Source organism: Coffea arabica, chromosome 7e, assembly GCF_036785885.1.
Source record: "Coffea arabica cultivar ET-39 chromosome 7e, Coffea Arabica ET-39 HiFi, whole genome shotgun sequence".
Lineage (NCBI taxonomy): Eukaryota > Viridiplantae > Streptophyta > Magnoliopsida > Gentianales > Rubiaceae > Coffea > Coffea arabica.
This window is the reverse complement of record NC_092323.1, coordinates 3,841,787-3,862,515: the sequence shown is the minus strand read 5'-3', so window position 1 is coordinate 3,862,515 and position 20,729 is coordinate 3,841,787. Positions and strand designations below refer to the sequence as shown.

The 20,729-nt window shown below is 37.6% G+C and overlaps 3 protein-coding genes across 6 annotated transcripts; 2 read left to right on the top strand and 1 right to left on the bottom strand.

The window, feature by feature from the left end:
• Nucleotides 1-9: 9 nt before the first annotated feature.
• LOC140010921 (protein IMPAIRED IN BABA-INDUCED STERILITY 1-like) lies at nucleotides 10-6,923 on the top strand. 2 transcript variants are annotated; one of them, XR_011818119.1, is made up of 10 exons: nucleotides 10-1,264; nucleotides 2,288-2,572; nucleotides 2,704-3,021; nucleotides 3,729-3,956; nucleotides 4,173-4,270; nucleotides 4,888-4,996; nucleotides 5,124-5,579; nucleotides 5,886-6,006; nucleotides 6,139-6,305; nucleotides 6,508-6,923. XR_011818119.1 is itself a non-coding variant. In XM_072058573.1 (9 exons), exons 1-9 carry the CDS (start codon nucleotides 812-814, stop codon nucleotides 6,144-6,146), a joined length of 2,076 nt encoding a protein of 691 aa, XP_071914674.1. In that variant the 5' UTR covers nucleotides 10-811; the 3' UTR covers nucleotides 6,147-6,923. The 2 variants fall into 2 exon arrangements, 1 of the variants encoding a protein (XP_071914674.1); XM_072058573.1 differs by having other exon boundaries at nucleotides 6,139-6,923.
• Nucleotides 6,924-9,396: 2,473 nt separating this feature from the next.
• LOC140010922 (uncharacterized) lies at nucleotides 9,397-16,412 on the bottom strand. 3 transcript variants are annotated; one of them, XM_072058575.1, is made up of 11 exons: nucleotides 16,051-16,412; nucleotides 14,980-15,110; nucleotides 14,207-14,525; nucleotides 13,640-13,723; nucleotides 12,180-12,665; nucleotides 11,721-11,856; nucleotides 11,462-11,624; nucleotides 11,210-11,338; nucleotides 10,204-10,398; nucleotides 9,851-9,973; nucleotides 9,397-9,727 (listed from the first exon to the last, which is right to left on the bottom strand). In XM_072058575.1, the coding sequence occupies exons 3-11, from the start codon at nucleotides 14,463-14,465 to the stop codon at nucleotides 9,614-9,616; spliced, it is 1,689 nt and encodes a 562-aa protein (XP_071914676.1). In that variant the 5' UTR covers nucleotides 14,466-14,525; nucleotides 14,980-15,110; nucleotides 16,051-16,412; the 3' UTR covers nucleotides 9,397-9,613. The 3 variants fall into 3 exon arrangements, with proteins under 3 accessions (XP_071914676.1, XP_071914675.1, XP_071914677.1); XM_072058574.1 differs by having other exon boundaries at nucleotides 14,207-14,473; nucleotides 16,051-16,411; XM_072058576.1 differs by having other exon boundaries at nucleotides 14,207-14,473; nucleotides 14,980-15,080; nucleotides 16,051-16,411.
• Nucleotides 16,413-17,970: 1,558 nt separating this feature from the next.
• Nucleotides 17,971-18,549, top strand: LOC113698861 (uncharacterized). Its single transcript, XM_027218810.1, has one exon. It carries the CDS (start codon nucleotides 17,971-17,973, stop codon nucleotides 18,547-18,549), a length of 579 nt encoding a protein of 192 aa, XP_027074611.1.
• Nucleotides 18,550-20,729: the final 2,180 nt, after the last annotated feature.

The following is a 20,729-nucleotide window of genomic DNA, read 5'->3' as shown; positions in this document are numbered from 1 at the left end:
ACCAACCATATAGTAGTGGGATAATATGTCAGATTGTGGAGCCGGAGTTGGTTGGAGAGTTGGTCCAAAATTCTACAGCCGCCCTCTCATCGTCTCGTCTCTCCCTCCAATTTCAACCGATAGAAATTAAAACGCACGCTTCCTAACGGCTACGTTTCACCTTTTCCCTCTCTTCCTTTCACCTCAGACGGACCACACAGTTGAGTCGACAGTAGTATTAACAACTACGTCAGCAGCGAAGCAACGATCGACGATCAATCAACCTTCTTCATTTTTTTGCAGAAATGAAATGAATTCTCTCCGTACTAGTTAGTAGTCCAGTACTGTTAGAAAGAAAAAAAAAACAAATAGTGAAGAAGTATTATTATTGTTGCATGAATTTGGGAGCCACCAATGATTTTGCGAGTCTTCCTCGGAGTTAGGAAATCATGACAAAGACCGACATTCTATTTCTCCCTTCTCACCCGTCCGCATATCCCGCGCGGGGAATTCGAAGAAAATATATTAAGATAAAATAAAATATTTCACTCTTTAGATTTTGTTGGCTTTGTACCCAGGTGCCCATCCAACCAACCATCCAAAAAACTCATAGGCTCTCAGTTTTTCAGGGAATTTCTGTTTCTGTTAGCACAACCAGCCAATGAGTCGATGCAGGGGTCATTGACCCCTTCCCCAGAAAACAAACAAAGAAGAAGAAATCCTTTTGACCCCCACAAATTTTCCCATGCCATGCTCGATCATCCGGGAATTGGTTTCTAGCTTTTTCCCCCATTTCTGATCCATTCATTTCTTTGATGGGTTTTGGGGGGTCATGGGTTGCATTAGCTCCAAACAGGCCAGGTCTAGGAAAAAATCGCCTGTTTTTGATTCCCCTGTGGATGTGATTGTCAGCAAGGACGACGATGGGGGTAATGGGCGCCCTGCTATTTTGGATTCCTCATTGAAGTTTCATTCTAATGTTGGGTTTGGGACGTTAGAGAAGATCAGGGAGGAATCTGAAAAGGAGGAGGATGAATCCGTAACGCAGCCGCCACCGGTGCGGCATCATGCTAGTGGCCCCCATTCAGGCCACCACCATTCCAGGTCTTCCAAGAAGGCTTCCTCTGCCTCCGTTAAAAAGTCTGCCTTTAGCCTCAAATTTGGAAGGTTAACAGAAGGTGAGCATGTTGCCGCAGGCTGGCCCGCTTGGCTTACTGCGGTGGCCGGGGAAGCCATTGCTGGCTGGCTGCCCCTCAGGTCTGATTCATTTGAGAGATTAGAGAAGGTAATCATCATGGTCTATATTCATTCCATTTGAGGTAGCTCATTGCTCGTTAGGACTAGTAATTTGGTTATGGACCACGTCATCTTTCTCCTCAGCGGGGATTATGAAAAATGTAGTCCTTATGTTAGTTTGAATGTGGTGCATGTGCTGAGGCCTGATAAATGCTTGGTCAAGTACATTGCCAAGTAGATACAGTTTTGAGTGTTTCTGTTTGCTTCATGTTTCATCCGATGCTTGAGCTTTGGGATGCCCATTTTAGTTTTGTGAAGTGTTGCAAGCTACTTTATCGTGTTCCTTTTGAATTCGTGTTGTTTCTAGTGCTTCAATCATATGCATGGTTATATCTGCGTGGAGATCTTACCAACATCTCCTGCACTACGAATGCTGATTCTCTCAATTACTCAGCTAAAAATATGAATTTCGAAGACCACATTGTGATAGTGCATGCAGCAGCATTTTTTAGTACGTTTGAAAATGAAGGGGAATTACATAATTCTCTGCTACTGTTCAGGCCTCACTTTTACTGGCCTCTGGAAAACCACATTTTGACACCGTTTCCTGGGAATATAACAAAAAAAACAGTATATATCTTCATAGAAGCTCCATCTCCACTTTGCTGGAGACTCTTGAAGTGTTAGGGAAACCACATTTTCTTCTGTGGCATCGTGTAAGAAGTTCGGCTATTGAAATTATCACAACTATATTAAGAATAGTGAAGGGAAGAGTCAGGATAACAATTTTCGTGCTGTCTCCATTGTGTCTTGACAATGTGCTATTATGAAATCCTTGATCATCCTGGTTTAGAAGTTACAATAATCATCTGACATCCCATGCTAGCAATTCATAGTACTACATGTTGATCACTTTTAAACATTTAGCCTTTTTTTGACTTAAAATAACATTAATGATGTTCCAATACTATCACCTGAATGCTTGTTGGCTTCTGGCCACTTTCATAGCAAATAAATTTCCATGCCTGATTAAATTAAGATTTGTTTTGTTGATGGCTTCTGCATGCATTAGATTGGACAAGGTACTTACAGCAGTGTGTATCGTGCGCGTGATAATGAGACTGGTAAGATGGTAGCCCTGAAGAAGGTGCGTTTTGACAATTTCCAACCAGAAAGTGTCAGATTTATGGCACGAGAAATAACAATCCTTCGCCAACTTGACCATCCAAACATCATGAAACTGGAGGGGATAATAACGTCTCGCTTATCATGTAGCATATACCTTGTCTTTGAGTACATGGAACATGATCTCTCTGGTCTATTATCTTGCCCCGGCATCAAGTTTACTGAATCACAGGTCAGTTGTGTTTTATTTCAAAGTAAAACAACCCCTGAGTTTTGAATGATTTCTCCCACATTTCCAAAAGCTTGTATAATTCTTTAGCTAACTTTCTGTGTTTTAATTCAACATCTCTTTTTCTGGAGTAGATTAAATGCTATATGCGCCAACTAGTAAGTGGAGTAGAGCATTGCCATTCACGAGGAATTATGCATCGAGACATTAAAGCATCAAATATCTTGGTGAACAACGAAGGAATATTGAAGATAGCAGATTTCGGTCTGGCAAATTTTCTTAGTGCAAGGAATAAGCAACCACTGACTAGTCGTGTTGTCACTCTATGGTATCGGCCTCCTGAACTTCTGTTGGGGTCCACAAATTATGGGCTAACAGTGGATTTATGGAGCTTGGGATGTGTTTTTGCAGAACTTTTCATTGGGAGGCCCCTTCTTAAGGGAAGAACTGAGGTAAGGACAGACTAAAACATTACGCTCTTCTGATCTTAACAACAATACGCAAGATGGTGTTGTGGTAGATCCTTTTCAAACATTAAACGGTTGATGGAGTGATAGTAAAGGATAGATCACCAATAGAAACTAAAAAAGAATGTATACCTGCTAGCCAATGAAAAGTAAAGGAAAAACCATAAAGATCATAAAGTTCCCTGCATGTTAGTTACTGATTCTTCTTGCATTTTTCTTGCTAACTTCCTGTTCATCATGGAAGTCATTCATTGAATGGGATTTCAGATTTCAAGATTGTAACTTTCTGATACTTAAACCACTTCTTGAGTCATCATAAGCCTTACTGATAGGAAGAAGACATCTTATCATGGCTGTGAGCTGGCAGCAGCCATTCCATATACTTTCTTTATCTACTGAAGTGGTGATATATTTCTTCAAATTATTAGATGAAATGTGATAATAATCGGTGATATATATGCAGAACAAGAAATCAAGAACAACCAAATCAGCTGTTCTCATATTTCAGTTTCTTCTCTATAGGCTGTAATTGGAATAGTATGAATTTAAAAAGTTCTGTTGGAAGCATCAGTGCATTCCAAAGATAGATTTACGTGTAAATATAAATTAAATACGTTCTGAGGTTTAACCAGCCTTAATTCTCCCGTCGTTCTTATTCATCTGTAAAAGGATGCGTTTACTTCCATATGCAGGTTGAACAGTTGCACAAAATCTTTAAACTTTGTGGTTCTCCACCTGATGAATACTGGAAACAGTCCAAACTTCCTCTTGCAACCATGTTCAAACCCCAGCATCCTTATGAAAGTACACTTCGTGAAAGATGTAAAGAGTTCCCCAAGACAGCAGTTAACCTCATTGAAACCCTTCTTTCAATGGACCCCCAAAAACGTGGAACTGCTTCAGCTGCCCTCGAGTCTGAGGTTAGTCTTACCATCTGTGACGGTAAATATTGCTTCAGTTTATCTTTAACTTCCAAACTAGTGATCTTGCATATAGTTCTTGGTTCTTGATTGATATGATCATTCATTGAATTGACCTCTTGCATTAGTTTATAAACAAATAGTGTCCGATACATGTAATCTTTTATTCTCATCCTCTAAGACATGAGCTAATGTCCTCAATCTCCTTTCAATCAGTATTTCAATACGAAGCCTTATGCATGTGATCCATCAAGCATGCCGAAGTATCCTCCAAATAAAGAGATTGATGCAAAATTCCGTGAAGAAGCAAAAAGGTGAAGTTTGTTGTTCCTTGCAATCATGTGTATGTTTGAATCCTGTGAGTTGCCACATTTCTGCTCTTTTATACTTGCAGGGTGGTTCATATTTTAGGAAAGGAATTAATATTCTCTGGAGTTCGTTCCATAATGCTCCAGGTCAAAACTGCCACTGAACCTCGAAATTTTGGCATTTAGGTTTACCACTAGAGTCTGCAAACTTTCCATTTCGATGGCATTTGCTTTGACTTCTACATAGACTTCTCAATGAACTCAAATCACATTGATCCAAGTTGCCTGGCAACCAGTTCCATCTTATTAAATTTGCCAGTCCAAATCTCAACATCCTTTCATTAGAGAATTAGAGAATCAAGAACTCAGCAATAGTTGCAAGAGCGTGAAGATGTTTCCTGGGAAAACAGAATTTATTGGCCTCTCAAATCGAATTTCAATTTTCAAGAAAAATGCCAGGCAAATAGAAAAGGAAATGAAATGCTTAGCTAGGATCTTAAGACAGTGGGGAGGTTCTGGTTTCTATATTTCGACAAACAGTTGACTACCAACCAGCTTTGAGTTTCTTTCTCCTTGTAATTTTCACAACCAATATGCTAAGTGATACACCACTGCATTTTCAGGAAAAAGGTTGGAAGCACAGTCAGAGCATCTGGAGCCTCGAGAAATACGAGAAGAGGTCGCAAAAGTGCTCAAGAACCAAGCAACTTCTTTAAAGTTGTTCCAACAGAGGTCTCTACTTTTCTATTATCATGTGTGCATATCTAATTTCTCAATGTGCAAGATTACACATCATATTGGAACTCTTGATCAAATGCAGTGAATTCTCCCGTTTACATTTTTGCTTGTAAATGTATAGGAGGTTGATCCCATTACTCAAGCTACTCGAAGAAACAACAATGGTAGTAAGGGCAAAGGGGCAACTGTATCCTGGATGTCTCTGAAGCCATCTGACACGGTGTCAGAGGCTTCTCAAATGACAGAAGAATCTCACGATGATAGCATTCGTTCGGTTCCAATAGAAATGCCAGCATCAAGTAATTTTGCATGGGCAAAAAGGCGAAAACAGGATGCATCCAGAAAGATATATGGTAATGCCAACATGAGAACTCAGAAGCCGAGTGCATTTGATCATTCCAGTGTACTGCAAGTAGAGGCCATCTTCGAATCAGAAGAGCAAGAGTACGATGATTTGTCAAGCAGGGCTGGTGCTGACGAGATTGCAAAGCGTGCTATGCAGAAGCAACGAATGAGGCCTCATCGACCAGATTCTTTTGAATCATCTGATATGTACGAGAATCAGGAATTGCAAATGGTAAGCCGGGCTCTCTTGTATGACTGCCAAAACTTAAAATCATGAAACAAATTGCAGATCTCTATCGTTCAGTGTGATGTTCTCTAACCATTTCGACAAAAGCTAATCTTCAGTCTCAACATGATCAAGTTAGACAAAAAGGAGATTTTAGAATGGCTAATATCATGATGAAAATATGTTGTTTCTAGTAGTATCCACACTTTGTCACAGCTGAAGAGAATTAAACCATACATGGTATATATATTATGTAAGTATGACTGGTTTATGCGCATTAAGTAACTCGATTCTCCATTTGGAATGCACCAGGATTATAATAGCCAACAAGGGCGGGTTAAATCAGGACCTTTGACATATCAGCCCCATAGAATCGACGCAAGGCAAGACAGTCAGATCCATCACCCTATTCGTAGATCCCGGTTCTCCAGAGGTAAAAAAGTCTGAAGAGTAATTTTTCACTTCATCTCAAACGAAGAGCTAACTTTTGTTTCTCGTATTTAATCATCCTTGAATGGTAAATCACGACGAAAGAGATTCAAAATGACTTGTTTTACACTAGCAGATTTGTAATTCAAGGGCCGGGGATGCATGTTTCTGCAAATATTCTAGTGCTCTGAAGAGGCTGTAGTGGAAGTTTTATTGCCCCTGGAGATTCTTGAGGAGTCCTTGGGTTGGGAGTCCAAACCACTGCTCGTTGCTGACAGGCATATATGGTGCTTCCTTCGCAAGGTTTTTCTTTTCGGCTCTGCTAATTTTGAGTCAGCATTTCAACTGTTAGACTCGAGCTCAAGTTTAGAGCCCAAAAGACTTTCAAGATTAAAAGAATCAACAAAGAAGGTTGATCAAATTTAGATTAAAATAAAACAAACAAAAAAAAGAAAAAGAAAAGGTCAAATCATCAGAGCATAATTAGGAGGATCATCTCATGCAGCATATAGTAGCGGACGTAAGAAGAACTTGGGATTCACTATAGATATAGTGAGGCTGACAGAATTCAGACACGGTCAACTGCTGATGCTGATCCTTTCCTGCGGTGAAGTACAACAATTATAACGTGTTGCACAAATGATAAAGCTCATGCTTTTGTACCACTGAGACGATAATGTAAAGATTCTTTTTTCCCCCTCCTGACTTACTCCAGAGCACCTGCACCCTTGCCTTGCTGACACCCAAGAAAGATTGCTTGACAACATTTCCATGACCCTTGTGATTTTCCTTCATTTTTGCTCCTTTTTTTTTTTCCTCTGTGTCTCTCTTCTTTTAATTAATTTTCTTTGTTTTTACACCCTTGTAACTAAATTACAGAAAGTCTTATATCTAAATTATAGAAGTCTTGCACCCTCCTAACTGTTACCGTTATTTTTTATTTGTTGCATTGATTCATGATTTCACATATTCCTTGGTTGAAAATACGGGCCCAAGAAGCCCAAAATCTTGAGATCCTATACTGGACTACAACATCTATTGCATTCAATTCTTGGAGCCCTTAATAAAGTTGGGTTGTATTTTTAGCCTTAGGAGAGTCTTGCAGATTCATAGCTTTCTGCCCAAAGCCTCCCATTTATTTCAGCTTTTCCGGGATATGTGTTAGTTATGACACGAAATTTTGGTTAAAATTGTTTTTTTTTTTTTTTTTTGCAATTATCGGGGTTCATTCACAATAGAAGCAGGAAATTATTAGATGACCTAACCACGATATAGTTTTAAATTGTTGCCGATGTTACGTGAAAAATTTGTGTGCTTTTACGGACGAGGGTGTTGAATTAAAGTTGTCAATGGAACTAAGTAAATCGGGTTTTAACAAATCTAAATTTAACTTATAGAAGTTAAAAAAAAAAAAAGACTTTTGATTTTTCGGTTTCATCCCTCTCCCCTTTCCCACATCGATTTGAGAGTGTGAGAGATCCCCCCCCCCCCCTTAAGGTCCACTGAGCTCCCCTTCCAGTAAGCAATTGCCTGGACAGTGGAGTTTAGTGGATTCCCCCTTAAGTTGATTGATTTTCAAGCATTGTTGAAAAGAAAAAGAATTACGGCGAGGATTAATAGCTAGCGTCAGTCTGAGTGTTTCCCTCTCCCCTTTTCCACATCGATTTGAGAGTGTGAGAGATCCCCCCTTAAGGTCCACTGAGCTCTCCTTCCAGTCAGCAATTGTCTGGACAGTGGAGTTTAGTGGGTCTCCCCCTTAAGTTGGTTGATTTTCAAGCATAGTTGAAAAGATTTTTCGGTTTCAAATTTGGGCTAGATCTCAGGCTTACTGCCATAAGGCTCGTATTTAGCTGACAAAATTATAAGAACTTTGGGCTTAATTGGGTCCAGCGCAAGCTGACAATTTAATACATAATCATATAAAATACTATATGTTTAATATTTATGTATCATTATATGGATATCTATAAATCATTAGTTTTTTCAGTTATGACATGCATAATTATATTACATATTACATATATTATTATATATATATTATATGTACTCAAACATATAATTACTTGGGCTGTCCTACAGCTTTGGTGTTCTTGGAAACAAGCTTGAGTCCGTCGACGACGTTGCGAAATGAGCGGGAAGCCACATCCACAGGCCACAGTCGTCGTATCATTCCGGGAACAAAAAAATATTTTTTTTTTGGCCCTTTTGCCTTTTTCTTGCAAAGGAAAAGATAATCTCGTTGTAATAAAATGCTAAAAACTGCAAATTAATTGATACTGCTTGGCTAATAAGGTGGGTACATTTTTATGTACGGTACCGCATTTTGTTAATGAAGTTCTTGTGATAAAGCTGTTACTTTTGCTAACGAAGAGATACATTCTGATAATAAACAAAGTTGTAGTTTTTGGGTATCGCGTGATTAAGTTTTTAGTTGAAGTAGTCCATTTTACGGATCAAATATTATTATTATCTTTGGCCTTTGGATTGTAAGTTATTTGAGATTATTTGGGATATTTTTACTGTAGCACTTTTTGTGATGTGATGTATGTGAGATAAAAAGATATTGGGAAGATAAAAAGGTGTATTGGAAATTGTAAAGATGATGTAAGCAAATAAAATTGGAGAAATATGAAGCAATCCAAACAAACCCGACTGTAGACTTGTAGTCGTGAGTTGCAGTAATAAAGTGGAAATTCATTTTAGTCTTGAATAATGGAGTATCTTGCTAATACGATACGTATATATGGGAACACTGACTCGACTGCTAAACTAGTAACTGTTGCAAGGTAACTTGTGTTATTGGAACTAGTGCTCAAGGCACCCACTTTAACATATAAGTTTTGCCTGATTAATGGTTAATTTTGTTAAAGAAATGGTCCATTTTGGTGAAGAATGGAGATACTGCTCCGTTTCCCTCACAACCGCCATTGCTTGGAAGATGGAATTAGGAGCAGCTGTGTTTTAGAGTAAGAGACAGAAGAATGAAACTAGGTGCTGTCTCTTGACTCCGGAGCATTTGTCGTTGGTGTTTACAAATGAGTCGAGTGGAATCCAGATTTGGTCTAATTGAGTCGAGTTTTGACTTAGTCTTATCAAAGTCGAACTCGAGATCGATGAGTGGTTAATCTAAAACTCAAGCTCAAAAAAATAAAAAATAATTATCCTATTTTTTAAAAAATGAATAAAATAATATTTTTAATAAATAATTAAAAATTAAGGATATATTTATAATCTTATATATATATATATATACTCGAACTCACAAACCGGCTCATAAGCTAACGAGATTAATATTTTGAGCTCGAGTTCAATTCAAATTTTGACGTGAGGCAACCCTAAAAACCATCACTCTTGTAACTTCTTGGAAATAAAACAGACCGAAGTAACAGTACGATTCCAAGACAAAAATTTGTGTTTCTGACGTGGAACTAAAAATTTGTGTTTTGGCAAAATCATTTGCCATTGACATTTCATTTTCGTATGAGAGGAGTTAAGTTTCATTTTACATGTTTAGAAGTTTGAAGCAATTGCTACCCCATGTATCCAAGAGACCCCGTTACCCCACTGAACATGTTAGTGACTATAGACCGTGTGAATCATCATTGCAGGAATCAATCATCCTCCAGCCTCACTAGCGTGGGAATTTGACCATGATTAACGAAATCTATCTTGTTCAGTCTGACACCGCAAAGCACCTTCTCCGGCAGTTCTTCCTGTTTCTGGGCCTATGTACACATGGTAAAGAGAAAGTTAGTTGCTTCTCGAACCAATTGGCATCGGTGCGTTTGGCCGAGATAAACGCACAAACCTAAACTAATGAACAATGCGAAAGGTAATAGATTCCGAACCTGAATGGTCAATCCCAAATCCAGTATTCCCTCTCTTAAACGTCCTCGGAAAGCATCGAATCCTCTTCTTGCGATGAAGCTGAAGCGGTGGATGTCGAGATCAATCTCAAAGTAATTGGGTCCCTGCATTAAAGGAGAAAGTAAGAAAATTCTCATGCAATTAGAAAAAAAATTCCCGAAATTGAAGATTCTTGTTATGCATTCCTATGCGGGATAGAGCTTAAGCTTACAATAGACCAGCCCAAAATCTATACTAACCACTAGTACGCAACAAGAATGAAAAAATGAGTGCTGGGGTCAATTTTCAATTGGGCATCAGCAGAACCACAGTGTCTAGCTTTATGTGTATTTACCTGATAAAAGTTGTGTTGAGGACGGGATAGGACTGGCTTCTCATTGTAAGCATGTAATAGCTTCCTTTCAGCAGAGGTTGAGACAAGATCCTCTGCATTAACCACCCCGACCATTATCTTCAACCTTTCTCTGAAAGGAACAGTAGATTCTTTTGCAAACCCTTTAACCTTCTCCATATCATCCTCAACCAGCCTCTGCAGCACAAAGAATTGACATCAATGAAAACAAAATGAAAAACATACTTCCACACCAATGATTGAGCAAGTCATTTCTATTTCCTCCTAAGAGTAAGAAGTTGCTACAACACCTTTATTGCTTCCCCCTACCATACAAAAAATGAAATAGCAAAAATGCAAATAAACCAATCATAAGGATGTGTGACATGTATGATTACTCTCAAGTTCACGATACCTAAGAAGCATTTGCAAGACCTACAAAATACCCGCATTGAATGAGAATAAAGTTGCTTAACATTCATGTGAAAGGTCAACAAGGAGACAAGTTCCTAGTTTTCATTTTACACTCAATAATAGCAGTAACTCGAAGAGAAAAGTTTCAAACTGATATGAATACAATACCAATTTCTCATATGGATGTTGTATCCAGCTTCTTCATTTTGCATGCTGAAGACACGCGGCACAGAGATCAGGAAAACTTAACAAGATTGGCTAGTTCCAAAATGTCTTCCGGTACAAGTTTAACATCATCAAGAATGTGTATCAGAACTAAGCAATTTCCTATTATCTATCATTCAAGGCAGATCCAACTAGCTCGCAAAAAGAAAATTTCTATAGATGCCCCAATAATTTAGCCCATTCTAACCATAAAATTGAGATAATTTTCTACAATGATGAATTTCCTGGGGCTAGAGCAAACAGATAGACCCAAAAGAGAATATAAGTGGCAGCCCAATGGCAAATACTATATTGGAAATAAAGCAACCACAGCCAAGGAGATGTTCTTTGTCCTTAAACAGTGTCAGAGAAAGAGAAAGAGGTATACTACCTTAATGCTTTCTTGAAACTGTGGAGAGATGTCTTTTTCAAAAGTATCAGAAAGTTTGAAATATAATACGAGACTCAAGCCCTCCCCATCGCTATCACCAAGGAACATTGGTGCAGGATATGTGGGCAACTGCAGCAAAATAAAGAATGTTGAGGAATTACAGGTAAAGCACTTTGCTCAAAGATCACGAAGTTTATCCTTTGAATAAATCCTGAACAGAACACAATGCATTTAATTGATGTGAATTGATACCTGAATGTTAACAATAAGGAGAGGAGGAGCTTTGCCATCTGCTTTCACAGAAGGAAGCTCCAAGTGCTGGGCAATGTGGTTAATCTTCTTGGGACACGCAAATAAATCAACACCAATTGGAGTATATGGACAATAATTTGGAGCAGGGCATTTCTTCTTGTCTCTGCAATAGTAATTGAAAGGGCATTTATCTGTTAAATGTAAGGAGAATGAAGAATGAAGATTTATAAAGGTCAGTGGATTTGAGGCAACACCGTACTTAAAATAACTTTCACCGCGGAGCGAAAATTTTGAGGGTTCTATCACTGACCAACTTCCTAAAGTTGGTTTCTCTTCTGTACAACATGGGATTAGAAGTCCTGCTCTGGGGCGATAAAGATACTTTTTGGATTCACCTACGACAAAAGAATGCTTATTAGAATCCTATACAACAGAAATTTTTTACTGATGCTACTAAGGATAGAACCACAACAAATTACCACATCCTAGTGAATGAAAATCATGTACAACTAATTGGGGAGAATATAAGCTTATGGGTTCGAATTCACCATATTCATCTTTACATCACAATGCTAAATAACAATCTCATAAAACAAAGGCAATTGAAGAGAAGTATGGACTCATGAAATTTTATTTCGTAATAAAAGTATCAGGATATACCACAAAGAGATTTCCAACACTGATCATACTATTTTAAGTCTTTGCGTAAGATACTTACAGAATTCATTCGGTTCTTCTCCATCAACAGATGTCCTCTTTATAGAGAGCCTAATAACGGTAGATTTCTTTCTTTGAGACTGTGGATGTGCACTTAATCCAGTGATGATCTTGTCATTGAAGCTTACAGAAGAGACAAGTCTAGGTAAAACAGACTTCAACATGTGCTCTTGGGTTTTCTCCTCCATTTCATGCTTATCCTCTTTTAAACCACTAAAGCTTCCATAAGCACGATCTAACAGTTTCTTCCTTTTGGTTCCAAGCTCTTCAGTCTGTGCTAAGCATGGCAGTTCATACCCTTGAGTGCTTACAAGTGCATATTTGTTTGGCTCCTTGACTCCATCTATGCTCATGCGCTTCTCTGACTTACCATTATCTATTTTCAAATATCTTTCATGGTATTCTTTGTATGTGCACTTGCTATCCATAAAGCATGATGAAGTTTCGTACTGAAGCACTTGTCCACTGGATTTGATAGGTAAAACGTCTGCAGATGAGACAAAATACAAAAATAAAAGTAAGGCTCCTTAGCTAAATTAACGAATGAAATACTGCATTACCACTTAAAGACATATTCTATGTTTATTTTTTACCGAAACAGTGTCAGTAAAATGATCCAAACGTATACTATGGTAAGTCGTGGAGCTATGGAAAATATGTTACAGATAGCATAAACAGCTAAAGCAACACACCATGTCTCGGTGAGCACTGAGATCTGAAAAAGAGGAGGAGATAGGTACAGGTCTCAGAACCTAGTTGAGTTAATGGTATCTGATAACGAGGAACATGATATTTCTTCTGTAGTTGAAAACAATAGATTTCCCCATAAAAGTTGATTTGCCAAACAATTACACTTGCAGCCCCAATCTCTTTGACAATTCTTTACCTGGTGTTAAGTACTTGAATCAAAACTAGTACCAAAACAAAATTTTACTTTAAAAAGGTAAAGATTAAAATGCACTAATACTAAATTGTTCTCAATGTACTCCTCATTGGCAAGCCACTATTTACAACTCCTACTGCCTTAAGAAATGGGCTTCAAGGTAAACAAGAATGTCTTAATTGTGTCTTAGATGCATGTCTATACACAAATACACAAAAGAATCCTTATTTTGTACTACGAAAAGCTATTTCAACTAAAGTTTGATGATGGGTGTGCTTTGTAGAAGCAGCTTCCTTAAAAGGCGTAAGATTAGCAAACTTTCTTCTTTTCATTTTCTTATTATCAAAATGATACAAAATATAGATCGTTTACAAGGAACAAAGACTCTGTATATGCTATAGTACCTTTTGCTTCAGCCACTTGTCAGAAAAATAAAGATGAAAGCTTTACCTTTATTATTAAAACTTTAGATAGGAACATAGACCTAGATAATGTGTCAACACTTGAAAAGAGGGGACTTAAATTAACATAAGAGAATGACTTGGGATAGTCTCAACCATATGATAAATATCCATTACCTCCATGAACACTGCTAAAGTCATCATCGGAATCTGAGTCCAGAATGCTGAGTGTGTCAAACCATGCATCTTCGTGACAAATAACTGCAAGTACATGGATATCTTGGTTACTTTTAATTTTTTAAGCTACATATCCTTCGGCAGATAGTGTTTAACAACTACTATGTCAAACTAAGAAGAAGGAAGAAACCATCAATGAGCCCATGCTCACATATGTTGATAAACAAAATTATTAAAATGCTATAAGAAAAATGCATAAGATACTCTAGCACCATTTCTTCTACTATTCCTGTCACACGATAATATATCTGAAGTCTCCCATCACCATAACAGATGAATAACTCTATGTGATTTCAGTAAACTAGCTAGTTTCTCTTCTCACCTTCAACTAATTACCATGGATACCCGTAACAGTCCCTCAATAAGATACAGTTCTACCTCCTATCAGGCATCCAATGCAATAAAATTACATAGTGTCTATTTAGCTTTGATAAAGGTGTATACGCCTAGGTATTGTGTTCATATCCAAAACTTTTACTAAGGTTTGCCATATATTTTAAAGCATACCATTAGCATCAACTTGACTATGGTGCCACTGCAACTGAGTAAGATGGAATGTCGCATTAGAAACCTCAGATCTCCTGCAGGTAGTGGTTGTGTGAACAAACTCACTAAGTGAAAAATCTGCTACTCGAGCATCACTGTTCCTTTTTCGAATCCCATCTGCTACATTATTAGAAAGCTTCCCTTTATGTTTTCTTGGCCGATAATAAGGTCTCCTCCGGGCCTTAATGTTATGGGATGGAGTTGACACACAAGCACCCATAATGAAAACTGAGTCAAAAGGAAGTTACAACAATTATGATGCCAACCTGACCAACAAGTACTGCAACAACAAATTACAAACAATGTAACTGACACTGTGACACACAATGTAGCCGCAGGCTCCGAAAAAAACAGACAATGAGAATCCATGGAGAATAATAAACATGTAGATATACTTAAAACCTGGAAAGTGTTACTTTTTGAAGTTAAGACATGAAAAAGTGGTAAGGGATAAATGCAATTCAGGCCATAATCTGAAAATATATGCTAAATAAGTATTGGTCAGCAAGACATCAAATTTGCCACAGGTTTATCTCTGCATGAGGAAAGTATCACTTAGGAATGAAACTTTATGGTAAGACTCAAAAACTCAGAAAAAAGAAAATATGGCACGGGTAACACGTACTTTAAGGAGTCTAAACTCTAGTAATTGACGTGAGATCAGTTTTTAAATTAGCCATGAACAAATGGATTGTCAACTAAATATTGCTGGATCATATGGGACTTGATTGTACCTTAGCAAAAAGCAAGCATCTCCAGTAAAATCACTGAGACTGTAACTGGAAAAAGGCTGGCAAATGGATCAGCGACGAAGTAAGAATCCTCCCATGACTTTCTACAATTTCAAGTACACTTAATAAAGAGGCTGCAAAGAAGAAGATTTGAATTCAACATGTCATGGATCAACAAGTTGAAATCGGCCATTCCAAATCAATTTGCAAAGAAATTTATAAATATACAAATGGGACTGCATATTGTTGATAAAGCAGACTTGTTATTGTGAATATACGCTTGGATGATGGCATTAAAGACGAATGAAAAACTCCAAAGTAAAACTGGAAACTTTAATAGTCTAGGTACAGCCCAATATGTAAAGAATCAGTTGAGTTTATAGTTGCCTGTTTAGAAAAAAAAAAAGGAGAGAGAGAAAGAAAAAATCGCCAATAGATGAATAGAATGAACATGACCTTGTTGAGTTCACTATCAAACAGAAAATCGCATATATTTGATAGAAAAGAGGAAAGTAGTTGCACATCCAATGAACAAAACAGGACAAAATTTGAAAAGAAAAAAGGCTAACGATAAAGATGGTGGGAGTTTGTGCAGGAAAATACACTGCATATTCCATACAGACACGATAATATAAAACGAAAATGTCGTATCCAACAACTAAATAAATAAATAAATCAAATCAATTCCATTCTCTGACTCGAAACAGGAAAAATTATCAATGCAAAATCAGAGCATTTAACAAAAAGAAGAGAGGGGGGGGGGGGGTTTAACAAACAACACGACGGGAATTAAAACTAACGGCAATTGAGCTTCTGATGCAACAACAAGAAAAAATAAATAAACGGCAAATGCGTGGAGTTTATATTAAAATTCAAAGAAGAAGAAGCAGGCATTACAACTAAACGTAACAAAATTAAAAGAAAATGAATCACCAATACTAGACATATCTTAGCTCAAGAAAAATCGACTGAGTGGACGCATAAAATTGTACTGCTGCACAAATCAAAATGTACAAAATACATAGATAGTACTTTCATTTTATGATTCGCTTTGGAATAAGAAAAAGTGGGGACCTTGGGGGGAAGAAATGCAAGGAAAAAACAGCCCTGAGCCGTGAACCTCCCTCCCTCTCGCACTCCGATACGACCAAAGACAAAAAAAAGGAGCAATGACCGGACGGGGAGAGGGAGAGCTGCAATGGTGGGGGTCCGACGGGGACGGTGACGGAGTCGGATCCTAACTCCCCCTTGTGAAATAGATACGTATTTTTTGGATATATATAATAATATATGATGTACACGTATATACAATATACATGAACATTTACGAATTAATAGCGCGACAAGTATTATATAGGCAGAATGAGAGAGAGGCGGAGGTGCGATGCGGGGAGGAGGACAAGGACGTCCTTCCTTCAGCTCCTTTTTCAACTGTTGTTTCAATGTCACGATGAATTTGTCGTTATTATTTTTTTAATCAGTATTTAGAGAAATTAAATATCATTTTAAATATAAAAAAAAATTATAGGATGAATATTATCCGAACATCAAAAAAATAAAGAAGAGAAAAAAATAAGGAAGAAAACAAAAGGGGTGGGAAAGCGGGATCGGTGACGGTTCCTCGCAACCTTGATCGTTGCCTCCGTCTCCGTCGTCATGCCCACGTCATTACTTTTGCTTTTATGATGATATTTCAAGCCTATACCATCCACTTATTTGCAACCTTTTTCTTACTTTATATATATATATATATATATAACAAGGGTGCATCACCATGATATCTTTGGATGTTTGTTTTAATTACTCTGTTCTACTATTATAAATGCAAAAACTTCCTACTCTAGCTCTCTCTCTCTCTCTCTTTTATTTTTTTTTATTTTTTTGTAAATCGACACCATATGTGCTAATCTACTCCTAATGCCTGTTTTGTCCCTTATTTAAAATCATATAAAATATAAATTTATATTTCTTAAGTTTGATTAGACTCAATTAAATTCGATTTATCTGAACTGGAACTCGAATAAGACAAAATAAAATCAAATTCGAACTTGAATTTGACTTTCAAGAGTTTGATGAGTTCGATCTCTAACATGAGTTTTTATAACTTGTGTTGAATTTGAGTAGTATAATAATTGAGCTCGATTGCACCTTTAAATAAATAAGAGTCGTCAAAATGCTTAACAATAGTAGTGTGTTATTGGAGACGTGCACAAAAGAAATGAACCATGTGATGTGATCCATTATTAAGCTAACTTCCCAAGAATCACCAGAAATGAATCACATGGACATGGTTGGGTTGCTTTGGGCTAGACCCTGCCTTTTTGTAGTACATCTTTTTCCAAATAAACAAATGCACGATAATTATTGCGCATAACGCGTGATAATCCATCAATTTTTTTTTTGGGCAAATTATCCAATTGGCCCTTTAACTCTTTATCTAGGTAAAATTAAGCCCCTCATCTATTTTTTGCTGACTTTAAGCCCTCGAACTTGTAAAATGGGAAATCCATGGCCCTTTTAGCCAGTTTCTCCGGTTTTGCAACCGGATGACCAATTCACACGAACGCCATGTGCTTCTTTCAAGGGCATTTTTGTCCTCATATTCTAAGCAAAAAGGGCACACATAATCCACCGAAGGAAGCTGGAAAAGTGCTCATTTTTAGTCAAAAAGAGAGAGAAAATAAAAGGGGAAATTGCTGATCACCTACCCCCTTGCCCCATGCCGTAGAATATCAAACAAAAGAAAACGCAAAAAGATGAGAATTTTTAGATAAAAAATAATTTTCGAAAAAAAGGTGTTTCCTTTCTCATTTTTATTCCTCCTACTCTCCCCACCCCGCTGAAACAGAATGGCTGAGACGACGTTGCTTCAACTACTCAGACTCCACCAGGACGATGACGGCCTAGACGACGTCATTGAAGAAGTAGATTTTTCTCATCATCAAACCCATCCCCACCGCCATCATCTCGATCCCTACTGGTCTTCCGATTTCGATGCTATTGGTTGATCCCCCCAGCGACATCGTGTCGGAGCCCGAATCGGTTGTCACCAGCGCTGATTTTTTCGACCGCGAGAATCAGGTGAATTTCGTTATGGACCTCCTGCACCAACGAGTTGAGCAGTCCCAATTGTCCTCCACAACCTGTGTGGTGATTGACCCGGAGATTTCCGATGCTGACCCGAATTTCAGGATTCATGAAGGAAACGACGGAATGGAGCCGACCCATTTGGATCTTGATCTGAATCTAGGGTTTCTCGGAGAGCCCACTTTGGCAAATGTGGAAAATTCAGGGTTCGTAGCTGAAAATTTTGAGGGTGGGGACCATTTTGTAACCGGGTTGCGAGTCGTGGATATCGGGTCGGAATCGGATTCTGATATAAACCATGACGTTGAGATTGATTTTAGTGCTGACGATGATGATATAAGTGAGGGTGATGATTATCCAAGCCTTAGGCTCTGTTGGGATTCTTTTCAGATTGAGGATCATAGAGAAGTTAATGAGGATTTTGAGTGGGAGGAAGTGGATGAAGCAGTTGATGAGAGAGAGGTTTCTGAGCATGTTTCTGGATGATGATGACATGCCGGTGATGGCTCGGGAGGAGAGTGCAGATGTATCTAGGAATTTGGACTGGGAGGTTTTGTTAGATGTGCAGAATTTGGAAGCAATCCCCGAGAATGTGACAGAGACGGCCATGGGATTGCGTGGGGGTTGCGCAGGGAAGAGTAAGGGAGGTGAGGGAAATCAAATAGAAAGGTGGACTATGTGTGCCCTTTTTGCTTAGAATATGAGGACAAAAATGCCCTTGAAAGAAGCACATGGCGTTCGTGTGAATTGGTCATCCGGTTGCAAAACCGGAGAAACTGGCTAAAAGGGCCACGGATTTCCCATTTTACAAGTTCGAGGGTTTAAAGTCAGCAAAAAATAGATGAGGGGCTTAATTTTACCTAGACAAAGAGTTAAAGGGCCAATTAGATAATTTGCCCTTTTTTTTTCTATCTTTAAGCTCTGAAGTTCTCCCCCCGCATTTATAAGCAGCGTTGGCCTATTGTGTTTCTGCTGTTATTGATACTACTATTTTCTTACAAAGCCTGCCCCGTATAAGTTTTCTGGTAAATCAAATTACATTAGTTTTTATTTACTCAAAATCCATATCTTTTTGGATTTTAGAAATTTCTGTATAACAAGTGAAAAGTGTTCAATTTGTTATATTTTCAGACATTCGGATTTTTTTGTTATCATCTGTTCATGTTTGTTCCCAAAATTGGTGGTTTTGGCAAGTTACTTTTCAACCCTCTACTGATGTCACGTGGTTCTCCCAGTGCACACATCATGGAGCATTTAAAATTGTACCAGTTTTACGTGCAAAACTTTGTGATCAATTATAATATTCTAAAATAACAAGGACAGTTGGTCATCATAAAAAAATTTAAATCTTGGTAGAGTAGGTGGTCAAGGTTCAAATGTTGAACTCCTATCAATATACAATTATACGTGGCTTCTTCTAAATTCATACGAATGCATAGTGTGCCGTTGGGTCACTTATTCTAAGTGTAGGTTAAAGTAGGAATAGATTAGATTAGATGTTACCATATAATAAAAAAAATTAAAATATTCTAAAACTCTTGACATAAAAAATTTGTAATAGTCAGTGCACTTGTCTGGCGCATACAAGTTCAGTTTGACTCTCCTCATTCTTCTTAGAAATATTCACTTGTTTTCAATTGATCATATTTATTTGTTTTGTTCTACCTAATTAGCGGAGTTAGTAGAATCAGTGGAGTCAATGGAGTAGTTAGTGGAATTAATGAAGTAGCTAGTGGAATTAGTGGAATAGTTAATGAAATTGTTTTGATCTCTATAAATAAAACAATTTCATGTTATGAGTTGTATATCAACTTTACAAAGAAATAAAGCCTAGTTCTTTACTTTTTCTTATTCCCTCCGTCCCACTTTGATAGTCACGTTTTCCTTTTTCGTCTGTCCCAAATTGTAGTCTATTTTTCAATTGAAAAATGTAGTTGTATTTTAATGTTCCTAAAATGTAGTTGTATTCAATGTAAGTTGTTGTTACTAAAAACCTACCCCATCTAATGAGAGTTGATTCTTTTTTTTACCATCAATTCAAGTTCCCATAAAGTTGTACTCTAATTAATGTGAGGGTATTTTAGAAAAATATCCACCTATATTGATTGTTCCAACAAAGTTCTTTTTATTAAACTGTGTGAAAAAAGAATCAGAAATATTAAAGTGGGACAGAGGGAGTATTATTTTTCTCAGTAACTGTATCAATCCCGGTAGGTTAGAAACGAAAGAATCCTAGGGAACGCCGTTGTGGAGAGCTCAGGCTACATAGAAAAGTAGGCCATTATTTTGGACAAGGAGTGATTAACAAGGAATAATTCATTCCGTGCATGGTGGTGGGCCTTCGCTCTCAGTCAGTGAATCCAACGTAAATTGTCGCAGCCCCAATTATTTGCAAGCAACCCGCAAGTGGTGTAGGTTGGATGAGAAGCAGATCAACTACTATATTACTCCCTCCGTCCCATTTTAATAGTCCTGTTTTTCTTTTTCATCTATCTCAAATTATAGTATAGTTTCCAATTGAAAAATGTAATTGTATTTTAATTTTTTTAAAATACACTTATTCAATGTAAGTTATTGTTACTATAAACCTACTCCATTTAATGAGAGTTGATTCTTTTTTTTTATTATCAATTCAAGTTTCCATAAAGTTATATTCTAATTAATGT